This window comes from Archocentrus centrarchus, chromosome 10 (genome assembly GCF_007364275.1).
Source record: "Archocentrus centrarchus isolate MPI-CPG fArcCen1 chromosome 10, fArcCen1, whole genome shotgun sequence".
NCBI lineage: Eukaryota > Metazoa > Chordata > Actinopteri > Cichliformes > Cichlidae > Archocentrus > Archocentrus centrarchus.
Window position 1 is genome coordinate 12,191,310 of NC_044355.1, and position 16,926 is coordinate 12,208,235.

The following is a 16,926-nucleotide window of genomic DNA, read 5'->3' on the forward strand; positions in this document are numbered from 1 at the left end:
ATATATTCAATCATTTACACACCACATAACTGTAAATTTGGCCCTTTTTACAGGTCATTAGTTTTAATATCAGCCTGACATAGATACAGAGGCACCACTTATTTACAAGTACCTGTGGGCAGTCACTGGTGCTTTATGAGGGTCAGGACTAAGGTTCAATGATAACAAGCAGCAGTTTAAATGAAGAGGGATTTGTTGGAAGTAAATTCCTCTCTGCCACCTCATATAAATTGTTTTGGCCCGTGAATGAGAACATGGTCATGACTGGGCCTCCTCAGAAGGCCCAACAAAAAGGGGCAGTCATAATATAAGGAAACACTAAGGGAAGACTTGGGCTCAGAGGTCATAGTGTGTTTGGTCAGGTCACGTCTTCAGGACATGCACAATCGTTTCAATGACTGCTTTCAATCTCATGTTACATAATAGTGAGTAATAGGTGTAACATAATATCATTAGGTCACTCAGTGGTTTGACAAATGTAATATCAGCATAGATTGGACATTATGATACTTAATTTTGATGCCTGAATGTTTGTAAGGTGAACAGTGTAAGTGCAGGGTTTCATAGCTGCAGCTGGGTCTCTCACAGTCAACACAATAGTTTCTACAAGCCCAGAAAGTTCAGGCCAGCATACCCAGACAATGCACCCACATCATTCACTCTCTTTGATGTAGCCAACTGACCCCAAAAACAGATGTCACCGTGAACACTAAACAGAACCCCGTGCAGTCTGGGCCTCACCCAAGTTTCACTTATTGTTTTGTCTATTTAAGCCATTAAAATGTTGTGCTAACCTTAAAATCAAGCATGGCATTGGAGGTGCTTTAAAGGAAATGGACATGGAGGCCCAGGTCTAGATCTATAGCACCAGTCTGAAGGAGACTCTTTGGCCTTTAAAACTCCAGCTGTATCCTTTCATTAACGTCAAGCACTAGAGAGTATAAAACACACCAGGCTGTGTCCAGACCTCCCACTTGTTTATTAAGAGCAACTCAGTGTTCTGATGGTGATTGAAACCTCAATCACACTATAATAACACTAACAGACTAAGTCACAGCAGAAAGTGAATTATGATATCAGGAATTTGTTGTTTTTTATTATATTTTATCTGCTTTGAAGAATTCATAATAATTGCCTTATTGATCCCAACCAGACTGTGAGTACCCTGGTGATCGGAGATGCACATGTTTCAGGAAGATTTTTCTGTATGGCCGAGAATGAGATTGGCCAAAGCGAAATGACACTGCCTTTCTATGTTGATGGTAAGTAGGTCATCAGAATGCAACAAGTGAAGTGATATTTTTAAAATTATAACCACTCAGCTGCATGCAGAGACGTATTGTTTTAATTGCACAGCACACCATACCATGATCTCTGTTCTTAGAAATGATCTGTGTACACATTGCACGCTGCAATGAACTGCATTAACAGGAAAGGAATGTGCAGTTTGCATTGTGCAATAAAGAAGGGGGGCATTAATTGAAAACATCTTCCACTGTAGTTGAACAGCTTCGGGGTGGAAGAAAGGCAAACAAGTCCTGAAACATATGGAGTGCTATTATGGCATGCATTTAAAAACATCACTGAATAACTAGTCCTGGTCCTGCACCAGCAGGTCACTGGTCTTTCTCCATAAGCCTGTGTGTAAAAAGGATTTACTTTTTACATGCATCTGAGCAGTTCCAAATGTTCCCAAAATGAAAATCAATTGAGACAGTTATGTAATAGCAGTAGGGATGAGGTGTCACCACACACAAGCAATAAAGTGAATCACCTTTCCTAAAAAGTTGCGTGAATCACGTGTCCTGAAGGGTGAAGGACTGCTTTTGGAGTGGATGCCAAGTACCAAAAAATTATTCTCTCTGAGTGAGAGAATTCCCAAGAGGAATCCCACTCTCTTCCAGAGGTGAGGAAGGCAGAGAATGATGGAATGCTGCTAAAAAAAGAGGACAGGATTGTAAAAACAGCTGTCTTCTCTTACGGAACAGAGAATGCTTTCCAGCGAACTGAATAAACAAGCGCACTCTGTATGCCGTGGGGCACGTACTCAGGCTCACTCCAGTTGGATCAGTGCAGAAGCGCTTTGACCAACATTGTCCACGAGCAACATGCTTCCAATTAATAATGATGAAGCAGGAAACAACTGGGAATTTGACATTCCTGGCCTTCTGATGAGTATCTTTGTGTCAAAAACTGCTGTCCTAATTAGGTTTTCTGTCCAATAGGATAATTGCATGCATGTAAAACAAATGTAGATTCCATGTAAATGTAAATGAGTAAATATGTTGTTTCCCATTTCTAAAATGTGTTTACCATGTTTCTTGTCATACTAGATCTCCCTGAGGAAATATCCATTGAACCTCAGAAAGCAATTGAAGGGAATAACGTCACTCTGACGTGTCGGGCAACCCGTTATCTCTACACTGATCTACAGTGGCTGGATTCCAGGAATCAAACAATCACTTCCAACGTGTCTAGTCTCCAGTTCAGCCGCTACTCCATTTTAATCTCTCTGTATCTGCACAGTGTGTCCCAAAACAGCACTGCAGGTTACAAGTGCCAAGCCTACAAGGTCAATAAGAAGCATGAACTCAAGAAGGTTGCACTTACTGTGGATGGTACGTTAGAATAGTATATGAGAACTTGATTCCATTTTTCTTCTAAGAAACAGTGACATGACCTCCAAACTTTATTTTTTTCTGCTGCAGCCAGAAGAAGACCATGGCTGAGTCAAACTCTGACTAGCCAAGGTGTGAACAGTAGCGGCACCCTGACGCTGGTTTGCAATGTATCAGCAGTTCCTCCTCCCAAAATCACATGGCTCAAAAATGGCGTTCTATTAGAAAAAAATCCAGGTACCACTGAGAAATGTATCTCATGTGCTTTTTTTTTTTTTTTTGATTTTGTTTTTTTTACAGTTTTAGTGTATGTGGCATGAATATGAAGTAGGTGAAGGGTTAGAAGGGCATGAAACTGTATGCCATCTGTTAACAAATTAAAGGTTGCATACACTTAAAATCATGTAGCCATTTTTATATACTGTGAGATGTACCTTTCTCTGGTTAATTGTAATTTTTGCTCAAAGACAAAAATATCCAAAAAGTGCACACTGGCATCTGCTCAGCATAAAGGCTGCCTCAGCTGCAGTGAAAGCAATAATTTTTACAAGCTGAAGTGCCAGAATTAAACTTCCCTTTGCACTACCGCGAGTCTGCACCTGCAATAAAAACATCCAAAGTTTTAAATGCTGCACTTTTTAAAAACCGTTTAATTGAAAGTTTGTGTTTCAGGTATCACACTGGGAGACGACGGGATCCTGATTATTGAGAGGGTCAAGAAAGACGATGAGGGTCTGTATGAGTGTATAGCCAGCAACACTGAGGGGGTCCTGAAAACAAACGCTTCAGTTTCTGTGCTGGGTGAGTCATTCAGTCACTGTGGAATATTAACTATTAAACATAAAAAAAAAAATAAAAATGCCCAACAATCTGCCCTCCTGTATTTACAGCACTAGATTCTCAGCTTAAAGTGTGCATGCTACAGATCAAATAAAAAGCATTAATCATCAGGGGAGTCGTTGCATTTTCTGCATGCCCAGTCAAAACATCTCCAAGGCCTCTTGGCCTCTTGTTTTCTTGTCATCACTACAAATAACTCTGGTCAGACTTCAGTAAGAAAACTCTCCCCTGACAGAAAATTTGTGGCTGCCTGGAATGCCAAGTGAATTCCTTCTTGGGTTTTATGATCATAGCTTTCGCTTAAGGCTATCATGTAGAGGACAAAACCCTTGTGAAGTGTTAAGAGGTCCACTAATGAGTCGAAAATGATTGACTGCTACAACCACCAAAGCACTGGAAACACCGAGTAGATAATTGGAGTAGAAGCCCATGTCATATAAAAAGTGAGCCATCATTCAACTAATTCCATCCACATTTGTGCACTTTAATACATATTTGTTTAGCTGAGCTTTAATTCTGTTTGAGAATCAGCTTTGTACTGTTATCCCTTACATGCTTTCCATAAACATTTTCCAGCTACAAGCTGCATGCATGTCCTGCTACAGCTCTTTAGTCAAGGACTGCTTGAAATAAGAGCCGGAAAAACTTTGTGTAGATTTGAGCGATATGCGCTTATAGTGTGGACATGGATGGTTAGAAAAGCTGTGTTTATTTGAAAACACTACAGGACAAAAGTGTGGTATGCGTGTCCCAAGCAAACCACAAATGCTAAGCGTGTTTCCACTTCCTTTTTATATACAAGCCCTCAAAGAGAATTTGGGAAGAAGCAAATAAACGAGCGAGAGAGGTTGACATGATATAAAGGTTTTAATCAAAAGCCGTACTCTTTATTTGCTAATTTGTAACAGATTGTTTTCTTTTGATCATAAATCACCAGTCCCTGCCAATATAATATGACACATGTGAGATCACAGGAAGGCCACAGTTTCACTTTTTGCCAAAGAGGTCTGGGATTTGACAACAATTCTTCTCTTTTCAGGAGATGAAGCGAAGCCAAACATTGAGGTCATCATTTTGGTGTGTACGGGAGCAGCAGCCACGTTCCTCTGGATCATGCTCATCCTCTTCATTCGCAAGCTAAGGAAGGTAAGTCATTACATTATTCTTTTCAGAAATAAAGTGAATCACCCCAAGAAGTCGGGGTGGTGGCATTTTGTTGCATTTCCTCTTTTTGCTCTTGAAACTAATTTGGAAGTGACTGACTTGTCCATGTTGTGAAATGTAGTTAAACTGAATGATAAATTTAGCTGGTATTTGATGGTTGAGAAATGGTGGCCCTTTTCTCTTCAAAACAGAACATGATGTACTTGTGTAAAAAAAAGAAGAAAAAAAAAATTCACTTGTGTGTACAACAGGAATCAACACTTTTTACTACTCACTTGCCACTTAAAATGTAATCTAAAATATAATGGCAATGATAAAATTAATTTGTCTTCTAAATTAATTTTACTTCAGCAACCAGCACATTACAAGATGGGTCCATCTATCATCATTGATCCTGACGAGTATCCCCTTGAGGAGCAGAATGACCTCCTTCAGTACGACAGCAGCAAATGGGAATTTCCCCGTGACCGTCTGCAACTAGGTGAGCACTGCTCAGTGTTATCAACGTATCGACATTTTATTAGGTACGGTGCTGGGTCAAACCCCCTTTTGTCTCCAGAGCTGACAGGATGCATCATCCTGCTGGAAGCAACCATCAGAAAGTGGCTACTCTGTGGTCATAAAGGGATGGACATGGTCAGCAATAGTACTCAGATAGGCTGTGGCATTTAAATGATGCTCAGTTGATACTAAGTGACCGAAAGTATGCCAAGAAATAGAAATTACAGTTTGAAGATGACAAAAAAATGTAAATAAAGCTCAACAGTTCATATTAAAATAATAAACAGAGCCACAAAAAGATGCACTGAATATGTGTAACCCCTCTCTCCAGCTGGTATGTAGGGTTATTGCTTATCAGTGAACTTTGCTGTCATCCAGTCTCAAGTGAACCATAAATTCTTATGAAAAACTGGTGGTCAGAGCTGCAGCAGGTTGTTTTAATTACAGAGCCTGACAGAAAGTTCTAATTCCATTCCACTTATCAGATACCTTCTTCCTTTTCCAGGCAAAACTCTCGGCCATGGTGCTTTTGGAAAAGTGGTCGAGGCTTCTGCTTTTGGGATCGACAAGCTCTCAACCTGCAAAACTGTTGCAGTCAAAATGCTGAAAGGTAGGATCTCCAAAACTTTCAGTTTTTCTTACTTAATGTTGGCAATTTACTAGCAGTAGTGGAATGCTTATAATAGACAGGCCAGCATTAGCGTCACTGTTTAATGTGCGTCAGATATCTGTCACTTCTACGTAAGATTTATTACTTGTGCACATCACAGACTCATAAACTATATCGCCACATATGCAGTTAATGTTTGCATGGCGTTATAGTTCAAAGCAAAGGATCCAATGCCTGTTTCTTGCAAAGTGCATGTGGAGCTAAAAGCTAAGACCCCTGAAACATGTATGTAATACTGATCGTATCTTCAGGTGAAAAGGTGTTAAAAATAAGAGATGTTCAAAATGATCTGTAAAAATATGTTTATTTGACAGATTTTAGAGATTCAAACATTTGGAAATAATCCTGTGTTCAGCCTTCATTTGAAGCATTTACAATCTCATTCCGACATCTTTCCAGACATTCACTGTAAATGTTCAAAATGAAAACAGGAAGCTAAGATGTTTTGGCTGTTGTTGTTTAGCATTTTTTCATTCACCACAGTGAATGCATGCATGAAGGACATATTTAATTATCTTGAACTCTTTCTTTTTTGGCATTGCTATAGAAGCAAACTGCAGCCCTATCAGGGATTTGAGATATGGGAAAGATGTGTTAGCAAGGATCAAAAATAGGGCCGTTGGGTGGATGTTTCGCTCTGTCTTATCATTAATCACAACCGTGCATAAATAGCGGGCTCACTGAGAGGAACAAACGCTCTGGCTGTTTTTGGTCTTAGGTCAAACTTAATGGAAAGCAGCAGCTCTCCCCAGATTGACCGTGATTTAGCCGGAGACTCTGGCTGCTTTCATTTTGTGGTTGGTCATCCAAAAAAGAAAGCGTGTTCTATATCTTGATTCTCATAACTCAAGGAGAAAACATTATATCATTGTATAAACTTATCAAAATCAGGAGTGTAATGTGAGCACTTCTCCTTTTATTTCTGTAATTATGTTGGTATTTATCTTTGAGGATGTCCTCCAACAAAAGCTGGTTCATGTACTGTAACTGGACCTAAAAAAAAATATATCTTTCTCTCATATTTCAATACATACAATTAAATTTTTCCTGTAATCCAACTACCATTTTTTTTTTTTGGCAGTCAAAGACTGTGAAGACAGATGTTCTGCTTGCAGTGCACTGTGCAAAAATATATAATTAACTTAAAAAAAAACATGAATATGAATATAGATTAAAAGAGCTTAATACACTTTTTTTTAAAAAGCTTCATGCTCTTGTTTTAGTTAAACAACCTGTAGAGACTTTGTCACATGAATTTATTAATTAAAGGGGTTACAGGAAAATTTACTTTGGCTTTTGATAAACCAACTGATGTTTATATTATTATAGGGGGTGCTACATCAAATGAGAGAAAGGCTCTGATGTCAGAGTTAAAGATCCTGATCCACATTGGCCATCACCTCAATGTGGTTAACCTGCTGGGAGCTTGCACAAAACCTGGAGGTGAGCTTTTTCTTGTGGTTATAAAATATACAGAAGCATAAATACTATTTTTTTAAGAAGACATTAAAATACTGCTACTTTAGTTACATTTAGGTTTAAATTGGCATCTCTGGTTTTGACCTTTCTTTATTGATTAATAATCAGAAGAATGATTCCATCTTTAACAGGACCGTTGATGATGATAGTGGAGTTCTGCAAATATGGAAATTTGTCCAACTATTTGAGGAGCAAGAGAGATGACTTCCTTGTCTACAAAGTGAGTCTCCAGCTGAACGATATGAAGAGTTTAAGCTTTCTTGGCATTTTTGCATCATTTTTTTGCAGGGAGTAACTGTTTTGATAACTGTCTTGGAATTTCTTATGCAGTGTGGTTATATTCCACAAAAATCATGTAGAAAAGTCCCACGCATATCAGCAGGATAATTTAATTTCTTATTTATCGTACTGCCCATGTGCTGATCAGAGCCCGGATGGTAAGGTGGTTTCATCCGGATCGGGGTGCGAACTGAGCGAGCTGATGAAGCGCCGTTTGGAGAGCGTGGCCAGCACCGGAAGCTCCGCGAGCTCTGGTTTTATCGAAGATAAGAGCTACTGTGACGAAGAGGAAGAGGAAGAAGGTAAAGGCCAAGCACGTCTTGGTTTCCATCAGCCCCCATCACTCCTCCTTCCTCCTTGCTTGTCCCTCCTGCTGTCTCCCTTCTCCTCCCCCTTCTCCTCTTACCTCTGCTCCACCCCTCCTGCCCAGAGGAATGAAAGCTCCCTTCAGATTGTTTTTCAGTCTGAGTCTGATGGGACATTTCCTCCTCCTGTTCAGCAGTACAATCACTGCAGCAGGAGCCACTGTCACCCCACTGAGTCTGGGGAAGCGTCTGTTTATTTCCTGTCCTGACCCCGACTATCACACAGCTCTCTGCCTTGAGCCCGGCACGTCAGCCTTGTTGTTTCTAATGTGTTATTTCTGGTTTGATTAGCTGTTTACTCAGGTGGAAGTGTAAGGATGCCTTGTGAGATACTCTTGCAGCACGCTGAGCCCATAACCACACGTTTCACCTGACATCTGAAAAATAGAAGGCCTTGTAATTTTTTTTTTTGTATCGTTCTTATAAAGGATGTTTCAAAGACAGGGTGTGTAGGGGGAGACATGTATGTGTCAGCACGTATTCTTAAGATGGCGTTTTGTACTCCAGGGCTTTTGCAGTTTCTCCCTTGAGAGGCATTACTGTTTCATCTTATCTGATTTATTTGACAGGTGTAGACGGCTGCTGATAACATTTCAAAACATTAAGCTGAGGAATAAGATTGTCTTAAACTTGAAGGCCAGAATGAAAAATCACTCTGACTGGGAAAACTTTATGTTGTTTTTGTTTCACAGAACCTGAGGATTTATATAAGAGAGTCCTGACACTGGAAGATTTAATTTGCTACAGTTTCCAAGTTGCAAAAGGCATGGAGTTCTTGGCTTCGCGAAAGGTATTCTGTTTTTCACAACAGATGCATTTTATGTTATAGATGCTTTTCATATAACAGCAAATGTAAGTACAAATGTACAATTTTGAATCTGCTGTGACCCACTTTACTTTTTTTAAAATCTTACCCATTGATTTTTAAAGGATGTCCGTCTAGAACTCATTTATTTTTCAACTCATTCATAGTTTTGGAGAACAGGATGAGACTGATTAGAGAATGAAGCCATTGTTATAAATAATCTCCAACAGATTGTTTCTTCATCTGGATATAGGAAAAAGAATTTCCTATTGTAATATCACTGATGACTTGACCATGTGTTTCCCTAAATGCAGCGTAGTAGCGAGTTCAAACTTACAGCAAGCAGAAAACTTGACGTTATGTTGTAACGGTCTCACTGAGAATGTGTTTTTGCTGTTTTTTTGATAGTGCATTCATCGTGATCTGGCTGCACGTAATATCCTGCTTTCTGAGAACAATGTTGTGAAGATCTGTGATTTTGGACTTGCAAGAGATGTCTACAAAGACCCAGATTATGTGCGCAAAGGAGATGTAAGTGTATTAGTGTCATTAGTAGACCTAATAAATTTAGCAGTTATTAGAAATGTGTGTATATACACTCGCTTGTATTCCCACTGATGTAAGAATGTAGTTGGCATTAATATTGGAGATATCCACAGATGATCAAGGACAGTATATGATATCGTGTCTAAATACTTCTGCACAGGCTCGATTGCCACTGAAGTGGATGGCACCTGAGGCAATTTTTGACAAGATCTACACAACTCAGAGTGATGTTTGGTCCTTTGGTGTTCTCATGTGGGAGATCTTCTCTCTGGGTAAGTGTCATCGGTCACTTATAGAGGCATGAATGCTGTTTAACAGCGAAAAAGGAAAAAAAAACAAAAACTTACTTATTGGAAAGACTTTTATACATAATCACTTCCAAACCTTTCTCAATAGGAAACTATGATGAGGAATTTGTAGGTTGTTGACTTGGTATCATGCAGTTGACAGTGGGTGGCTCTGTGGTGACTGAGTTGCGTTAGGAGCAATAGAGTTTTCTCTGGAAACATGAGTCACAAGCTATGACTGAAGTTGACCTATTATGCTTTTCCTGATACTGTTGCGGTATTGGATGTTCATATTAAACATGGCCTATGAGCCAAAGCTTTTGGCCTATCAGCCAAAAGCTTTTGGCCTATGAGCCAAAAGCTTAGGCTTCAGACTGCTCTAAATGCTCAGTTTCAGAAGAAAGCTGGTTTAAAGGGAGGTTGGCCTTAAAGAAAGAAGAGCTAAAACAACTAGTCTGAGACAGTGGGTGAAGCAAGGGGCTGCACCAAGAACCAGCATAGGATAAGTAAAGATTATCTTGTGTTACGTTCTGCTGGTGCCGGCAAGGCAGAGGACCCCAAAGCAGGACTCAGAGGCAAGAGCTTATAATTTAGCTTGGATTTTAATTAACAAAGTCTGGACAGGTGCCAGCAGTACACATAACTAAACTTGAACCTGAACATAAGCATAACTATGGACATAAGAACATGGCATGAGAAATTAAGCACACAGCAGGGCAGTGAAGACAACACTGACCAAGCAGAGACGAGGACACGACAACGAATGAGTGGAAACACAGACAATATATACACAAAGGGATAACGAGGGAATGGGCAACAGGTGAGAGCACAGCTGAACAATACACTGACAACTGAAGGGGAAGTAAACCTAGATACAAAACACAAGGAACTCAAGATTACCAAAATAAAACAGGAAATGACCCAACCTAACACACATGCAAACCTCACAGAAAACCTGACAGAGGGAATCAAACATTACACAAGGAAACAATGGGAACAATGGGAAGTTCAGTTTCCCAGCTGAGAAACTGAACTATAAGAAACACAAGCTGAAAAACATAACAAAACTACACACAACAAGATACAAAGGACTAAGACATGAGAACAAAACAGATACACTATAACAAAATCACAGTAACCTAAAATCCTAACCCAGAACTGAAAACATAATTCAAACAAGGCGTATTGGGCCACTGGCCCAGGATCATGACAATCTTGAACTGTGAACCATGCAAAATTACTCCAATAGAGCCTGAAGATAAAATATTTAGATGCATAATAGGTCAACTTTAAATGAAAAACCTACAAACTAAGTGGAATGGATTAGACAGGATGTCAGACAGCTTTTAAATAGGCCTGATAATGAGTGTGTTGATGAGCCAGATTTTAAGAAAGAGGAGACACCTAAAAGATCACATAAGGCTTAAATGAGCTGCACCCAAACTGCATATTCTTCATCTGAAACGGAAGAAGTATTTATTGGTCAACAGCAGCCACATTTCAAAGGCAAACACTGTAAAGATAAATGTCAAATATCAGGAGCAAGTCCAGTCCAGCATTTAATAATAATGCATCTTATATAGCACTTTTCTAGACACTCAAAGACACTTTACAATTTCATGCACTATTCATTCACACCTGGTGGTGGTAAGCTACTGATGTAGCCACAGCTGCCCTGGGGCAGCCTGATGGAGGCGTGGCTGCCAATTTGCGCCTACGGTCCCTCCGACCACCACCAAACACACACTTAGGTCTTGCCCAGGGACACAATGACAGCATGCGCTCAGACGGAGACTCGAACCAGCAACCCTCCAGTTGCAAGGTGAGCAACTGCCCACTGTGCCACTGCCACCCGTATTTAGATGGTATACAGCACTCTGTATACCGTGTGGAAAGCAGGCTGATGTCATCATGACATCATGCTATCTAAGCTCATCTTCTCTTTATTTCTTTTTGCAATTTCTTTGGCAATGATTAAATGGTAATTTATTGTTTTGCAATATTTTATCTTATATCTAAATAAATAGATTTAAGAAGGGCCTCTGTATAGTTAAAAGATCGTAGTTAAGTCCCCAGTGAAATTGGTTTATTGATGTATACGTCACATTTACACACAGTAAAGTATATATGTGCAGTCCTGCAGTGCTTAAATGGATAAACAGTTAAAATAATGGCTGGGTGGATGAATGGATGGTTGGTTGGATATGCAAAAAGAGATCTTGATGATGGACTTGTTTAGTGCCCCCAGCTTTACAGCCTCACCAGATGTACTGGGTAATAACTGTGTTCTTCCACTGGGTAATTGTGCCTTTGGGACAAAGGGCCTGGACTTCTATTGCCAGTCTGAGAAAACTATTTCCTGGCACTCATACAAAAATCCAAAGGAAAAAAAAAAAGCAATCAGTGTCTGTGAATATTAGCACAGGCATGGGACATTAAAACAAGGGAGCGCCTCTTGTTTAAGCAGTCTGTTTCTTCCCAGCTGGCAACATAAACTCACAGGGACCAAGCAGCAAGATCAGTGTAAAAGTGTGCCCCTGCTGTGAGACCACTGCAGCCTTTAAGGCAAAATTGTGCATTGGTCCATGATTGCATGTGCACTCTAGCACAGAACTCATCACGCATTTCTATACAACATGACAACATGAAATATCGTATGTTTAAGTGTCACCACGGGAGCAGGGAAAGCATAAGAGCATAAGAGAAAGTGCTTTTAAATGTGCTGCTTATGAATCATCATTTGGTGTCGTCGCCTGCTGCCATTGAAAGAAAGAGTGTGTCCCGTTGTATATTCTTTTCAATGGAAAGCAGGCTGATGTCATCATGACATCATGCTATCTAAGCTCATCTTCTCTTTATTTCTTTTTGGCCTTCTTACTCTACCTCACTCAGCACCTTATCACGACTCTTTCCATTAAAGAAACACTCACACATCTGGCTAGTGTTAGCTGAGCCTTAGAAAAATAAATCACAAAACAAGGATACAAAATGAGCAAGAAAAAAAATGACAAAGAAGTCAGCTTTGCAGCTTTCCAGTAGTGCAACTTGATGTCTGGAAGACATTTGGGTAAGAAAAGGGAACCAAAAGTTTGTCGGTTAAATTTTTTTGAGTTCATATATCCAGATTGTTAGTGCACTAGTGATATTGAACACTATACCAGGCCCACTTGATATTTATTGTACTTAATCAGATACAACAAAGCTGATTAAAATGTTTAAGAATGTGGAAATACCAAAGGATATTTGTATAATAATTAAACAAAGTAAACATAATTTATACATCTAGAGTAGCTTACAGTAAGATATGATATGATGTATTTTGTATTTAAACTATGCAGTCCATTCATTTGGACTGCATAGTTTTAAGATAAAGTAAATTCATTTAATATGCATGCAATCAAAAATAAATATAAACCTCATGTGTTTCATGTACATAATAACCAGATGTCATGTGTTTAAAATTTGTGTGTTTATTATTTATTAAACCATTTCATTTATATTTAGAGGGAAACTCACAAAAAAAGGGATTAAAAAACATAACGGAGATGCAGTAGTTAGTACTGACACCTCACAGCAGGAGGTACTTTGGCTTTCTCCCACAGTCCAAAGGCGTGTTTTAGGTTAATTGGTGATTCTAATTCTGATGGGCCATAGGTGTGAATGTGAGTGTGAAGGGTTGTCTGTCTCTCTGTGTTAACACTGCAACAGACTGGCAGCCTATCCGGGGTGTGACCCAACTCTTGCCCTGTGGCAGCTGGGATAGGCTCCAGCTCCCCCGCAGCCCTGAATTGGATAAGCAGAAGAAAATGGATGGATAAAATACGTAATCTTGACCTAAATATTTTTTATTATTCACATCTGTACATTTAACCTTAATAGGAACTTTACTAGATCTTTAAAATTCGGTGTGTTTTGTTGGAAGGTTAGATGTTAAAATCCCTTTGCAGTGGGTAAGCGCAATCATTTAAGAGTTCAGTTCTTAATGTGTTTACACACAAAATCTCACGTCAAGAAACACTGTGACGACATGAGCCGCATCTAGAAATATGAACCATGTGAGCGGTGACAGCTGGAGCTGATGTTGTGTATTTTACTTACTTTACTGAATCTGTAGCTCTGTATGAATCTGGGTAGCCACAAAAATGATTTGTTATATTATGCACTGGGATTGTAGCAAAGAAAAATAATTCCAAAAAAGGGCATTATTTCCCCAAACCACCAAAACTGGGAACTGGATCCCCCATTAGTGTTTCATGTTATGTTTTCATAGGAAGCCAAGCATTAAAATTTTATACCCAACATTATAGTTCAAAAGTAAATAAAATGAACCATTTGGTTGGTGAGTGATGCTTTAGACAGTTTCATGAGTTTGAAAACATTAGGGTTTTATTAAATATCATCAGGGGACCACAGTTACATTATCCAGTCATTTTTATCCATTAGTCCTTTATATTTAATTTAAATTGGTTTGAACACAGTATTTGTTACACTATCCAAATCTGGGAGATATTTTTATGTGACAGAACAACTGACAACTTAGCTTTGTCACTTTATTCTATTATGGTAATACTACATTACTGCACATAATTATTTATATCACTCTTCACCTCCATGTTTCCACTGCAATAAGAAATAGAAAAACAAATTAGAGATTGTTTTCCTTTCCTTTAAATAATAAGTGTTAACTCTAGTAAGAATTATAAGACATGTACACATTAATTCAATGTGGTAATTTTTTCACATATGATATTTACATGTAGTTATGTAAATAGACTGTGTATACCCCTTTTATGAAAAACAAATAACAAACAACCTTGTCTCTCTCCCAGGTGCCTCCCCATACCCGGGCGTGCAGATTGATGAAGAATTTTGCTGCAGACTGAAAGAAGGGACCAGGATGGGAGCGCCAGAATATGCTTCCTCTGAAATGTAAGAATTCATTACAGCTATAATTCAGTGTATCATCTTTTTGTATGAGAATTCAAATGTGTTTATTCTCTAGGCTTGGCTGTGTTTAACCAAAAGAACAGGAGGCGTTCTGACTAAAATATACTTCAAACTGCAAATGAACCCAAAATTTGTGCTGTCCACCTGCAGGAGGAAGCAGTGAAGGAGACAGTGTTTCTAAGCAATTATTCTGACTTAAAAATCCATGACTGACTTCAAGAAACAAAAATATACCCTATAGTTTGAAGGCATGTTTATATCTCAGGCAGCAAACTCCACATCACTGGCCATGTGTTCATCTCTCAAACTCCAAGAAAATAAACCCTCCCATATCAATCTGCAGCTAAGAGGAGGTCTTGTTTCCTTCTCCCTCTTTGCATTGCACCAGCAGGTCAGGGGTGCTGGATAAGAATCATGTGTTATCCCACTCTCAAAGTTGCAGGAGGAAATATTAGCTGCAAATTCGCTCTGCAGCGGCGTGCTTGGAGCTATGAAACGTTTTCTGACTGACAGTGGTGCAGATGTAACTTAGCAGTTCATTTAAATGCCTACTTTAGAGGAGTTTTTCTTTTTCTTTTTCTTTTTTCAGAAAGGACTGGAAGATTCAGCTAGACATAAATATGTGTGGGAGAACACAGTCCTCCTCTTTGGTGTCAGTTTTGTCAGTCTGTAAAGCAGCTAGTCAAACTTTTTTTGTAATAAGTCTGATCTACTCAGCATGCAACTGATCCAGACCCTGCAATCACAGTCAGAGTTCTGCAGCTCTTGCCAAACATGTGTGCATATGTTGTGTCTGGATTTAATTTAACACGCCTCACTTAGTTAAAATTCACAAATAGTATTTATTTTGAAAGACTAATGCTGCACATCCGCTTAGTAATGATATGGTATCAAAAGATTCAGAATCTTGTGCCAAGTAAAGGTAACTGAATTAATTTATTAGCCTTGCAAACGAGGCCATGATTGGAAATGATTCACAAAATCTAATCCAGGCTGTTTCTGTAGATGCAGACCTTCTGGTGCCAAGAATCCATCGTGTTTTCCATTTCAGTTCAGTCAGTCCAGTGGCTGAAATAGGCCTACCAGGTTACATATTTTGCATTCTTATGGCTGTGAGGCCTGCCTCTAATTTAAAGCCAAGATAAAACCAGCTGATATCAGTTTAAATGGGATGCACCGCATTTCACTCTGAGTCAGAGAGTGGAATTATTTTGATCCCCATGAGACTTCTGCACTTGATCTCAGGTGTCCCTAAGCCCAGGTTATGACATCTTGACCCTCATCCCAAACTCGGAATATAAGAGTGATTAAAACCACATGAGGTTGCAGGGAGTGTCATTTAATTTGTGTTCTCACAGCCCTGATTCATCAGGAATGTTGTCTGCCGCCTGCTAATAAGATCCCCCATCCTGATGCATTGCATAGGAATTTATACAGAGAGTGGGAGTACAATAAATAGGATGCTCATTTCCCATCCTGCCACATTTGCCCAACCATATGAAGTAGTTCACTTCTTCAGAATCATTCCCCCTCAGAAACACCAGACTCCCTCAAGACCCCTAAACATGTGGGCCCGTGCTATTTATTCTCATTACGGACCAGGCAGGAAATGTGGTTTAAATTGTGCAGTCATACAATGTGTCTACTTCCTCCTCAATGATATGCATAAGGGCTGTGCTCTCTGCATCCTGTCACTGTTAGGAGGGCTAGCACCTGGACTAGTGCATTTATCAAGTTGGGAATCCCAGTACCTCAGCTTCTTTCAGCTGGCCTCTGTTGAAAGGAGATTGGGTCAATATAGCAGCAACAGGCCAACTGCTTTTCAAAGTCCTCAGATCTGAGATTGACTAAATATGATGCCAAAATGGAATAACAATGTCTATATTTACATATAACTTAAGATCTCTGCAGGGAATGTGGTACTGTAGCTACTGCAGCTGAAACCACAAAGGGGTCCGTCATTGATTGATCCCAATCAGTAGCGTGCTGTGAATGTAATTTAAACAGAAACCAAGGTGCTCTGTTTCAAAATTCCTTCACGAAATGTAGCAGGGCATTGCAATGGAAAATCACATAAAGGCTGAGTTTTCCCACGTGGGCAGAGAGGCTGACAGCTTTTCAGAGACCTGAGCAAGGCTGTGTGTTCTTACTGTTCTTCACACCCAAAACCAAGACAGGGTCTGATACAGTCCCAGAGGCTCAGCATTTACTCAGAGTACAGAAGCGTATGTGTGGCAGCTGATTTAGAGGTGGACCACATGTGGTTGCTTAGTGAAAAGAGGTTTGTTTATAAATGGTGAAAGAGACAAAGAACCACCGCTCTGGAGGTAGATGTTTTTCTTCCTGAAGGTGCTACATTTTACAATGCATCAACCCAAATATGCTGAATGTTGTTCTTGGCATTGACTTTTAAGAATATCCATCC

At 39.5% G+C, this 16,926-nt stretch overlaps 1 protein-coding gene across 1 annotated transcript in view; it reads left to right on the plus strand.

The window, feature by feature from the left end:
* The window catches only part of kdrl (kinase insert domain receptor like), a 47,306-nt gene that overhangs the window by 18,588 nt on the left and 11,792 nt on the right, over window positions 1-16,926 (plus strand). The window contains exons 12-25 of the mRNA XM_030739036.1: window positions 1,154-1,262; window positions 2,334-2,618; window positions 2,709-2,855; window positions 3,291-3,419; window positions 4,498-4,604; window positions 4,974-5,103; window positions 5,629-5,733; window positions 7,123-7,236; window positions 7,404-7,492; window positions 7,700-7,853; window positions 8,609-8,706; window positions 9,130-9,252; window positions 9,428-9,539; window positions 14,384-14,483. Of these exons, the coding sequence (XP_030594896.1) occupies window positions 1,154-1,262; window positions 2,334-2,618; window positions 2,709-2,855; window positions 3,291-3,419; window positions 4,498-4,604; window positions 4,974-5,103; window positions 5,629-5,733; window positions 7,123-7,236; window positions 7,404-7,492; window positions 7,700-7,853; window positions 8,609-8,706; window positions 9,130-9,252; window positions 9,428-9,539; window positions 14,384-14,483 (1,802 nt within the window). The remainder of the gene's footprint in view (window positions 1-1,153; window positions 1,263-2,333; window positions 2,619-2,708; window positions 2,856-3,290; window positions 3,420-4,497; window positions 4,605-4,973; window positions 5,104-5,628; window positions 5,734-7,122; window positions 7,237-7,403; window positions 7,493-7,699; window positions 7,854-8,608; window positions 8,707-9,129; window positions 9,253-9,427; window positions 9,540-14,383; window positions 14,484-16,926) is intronic.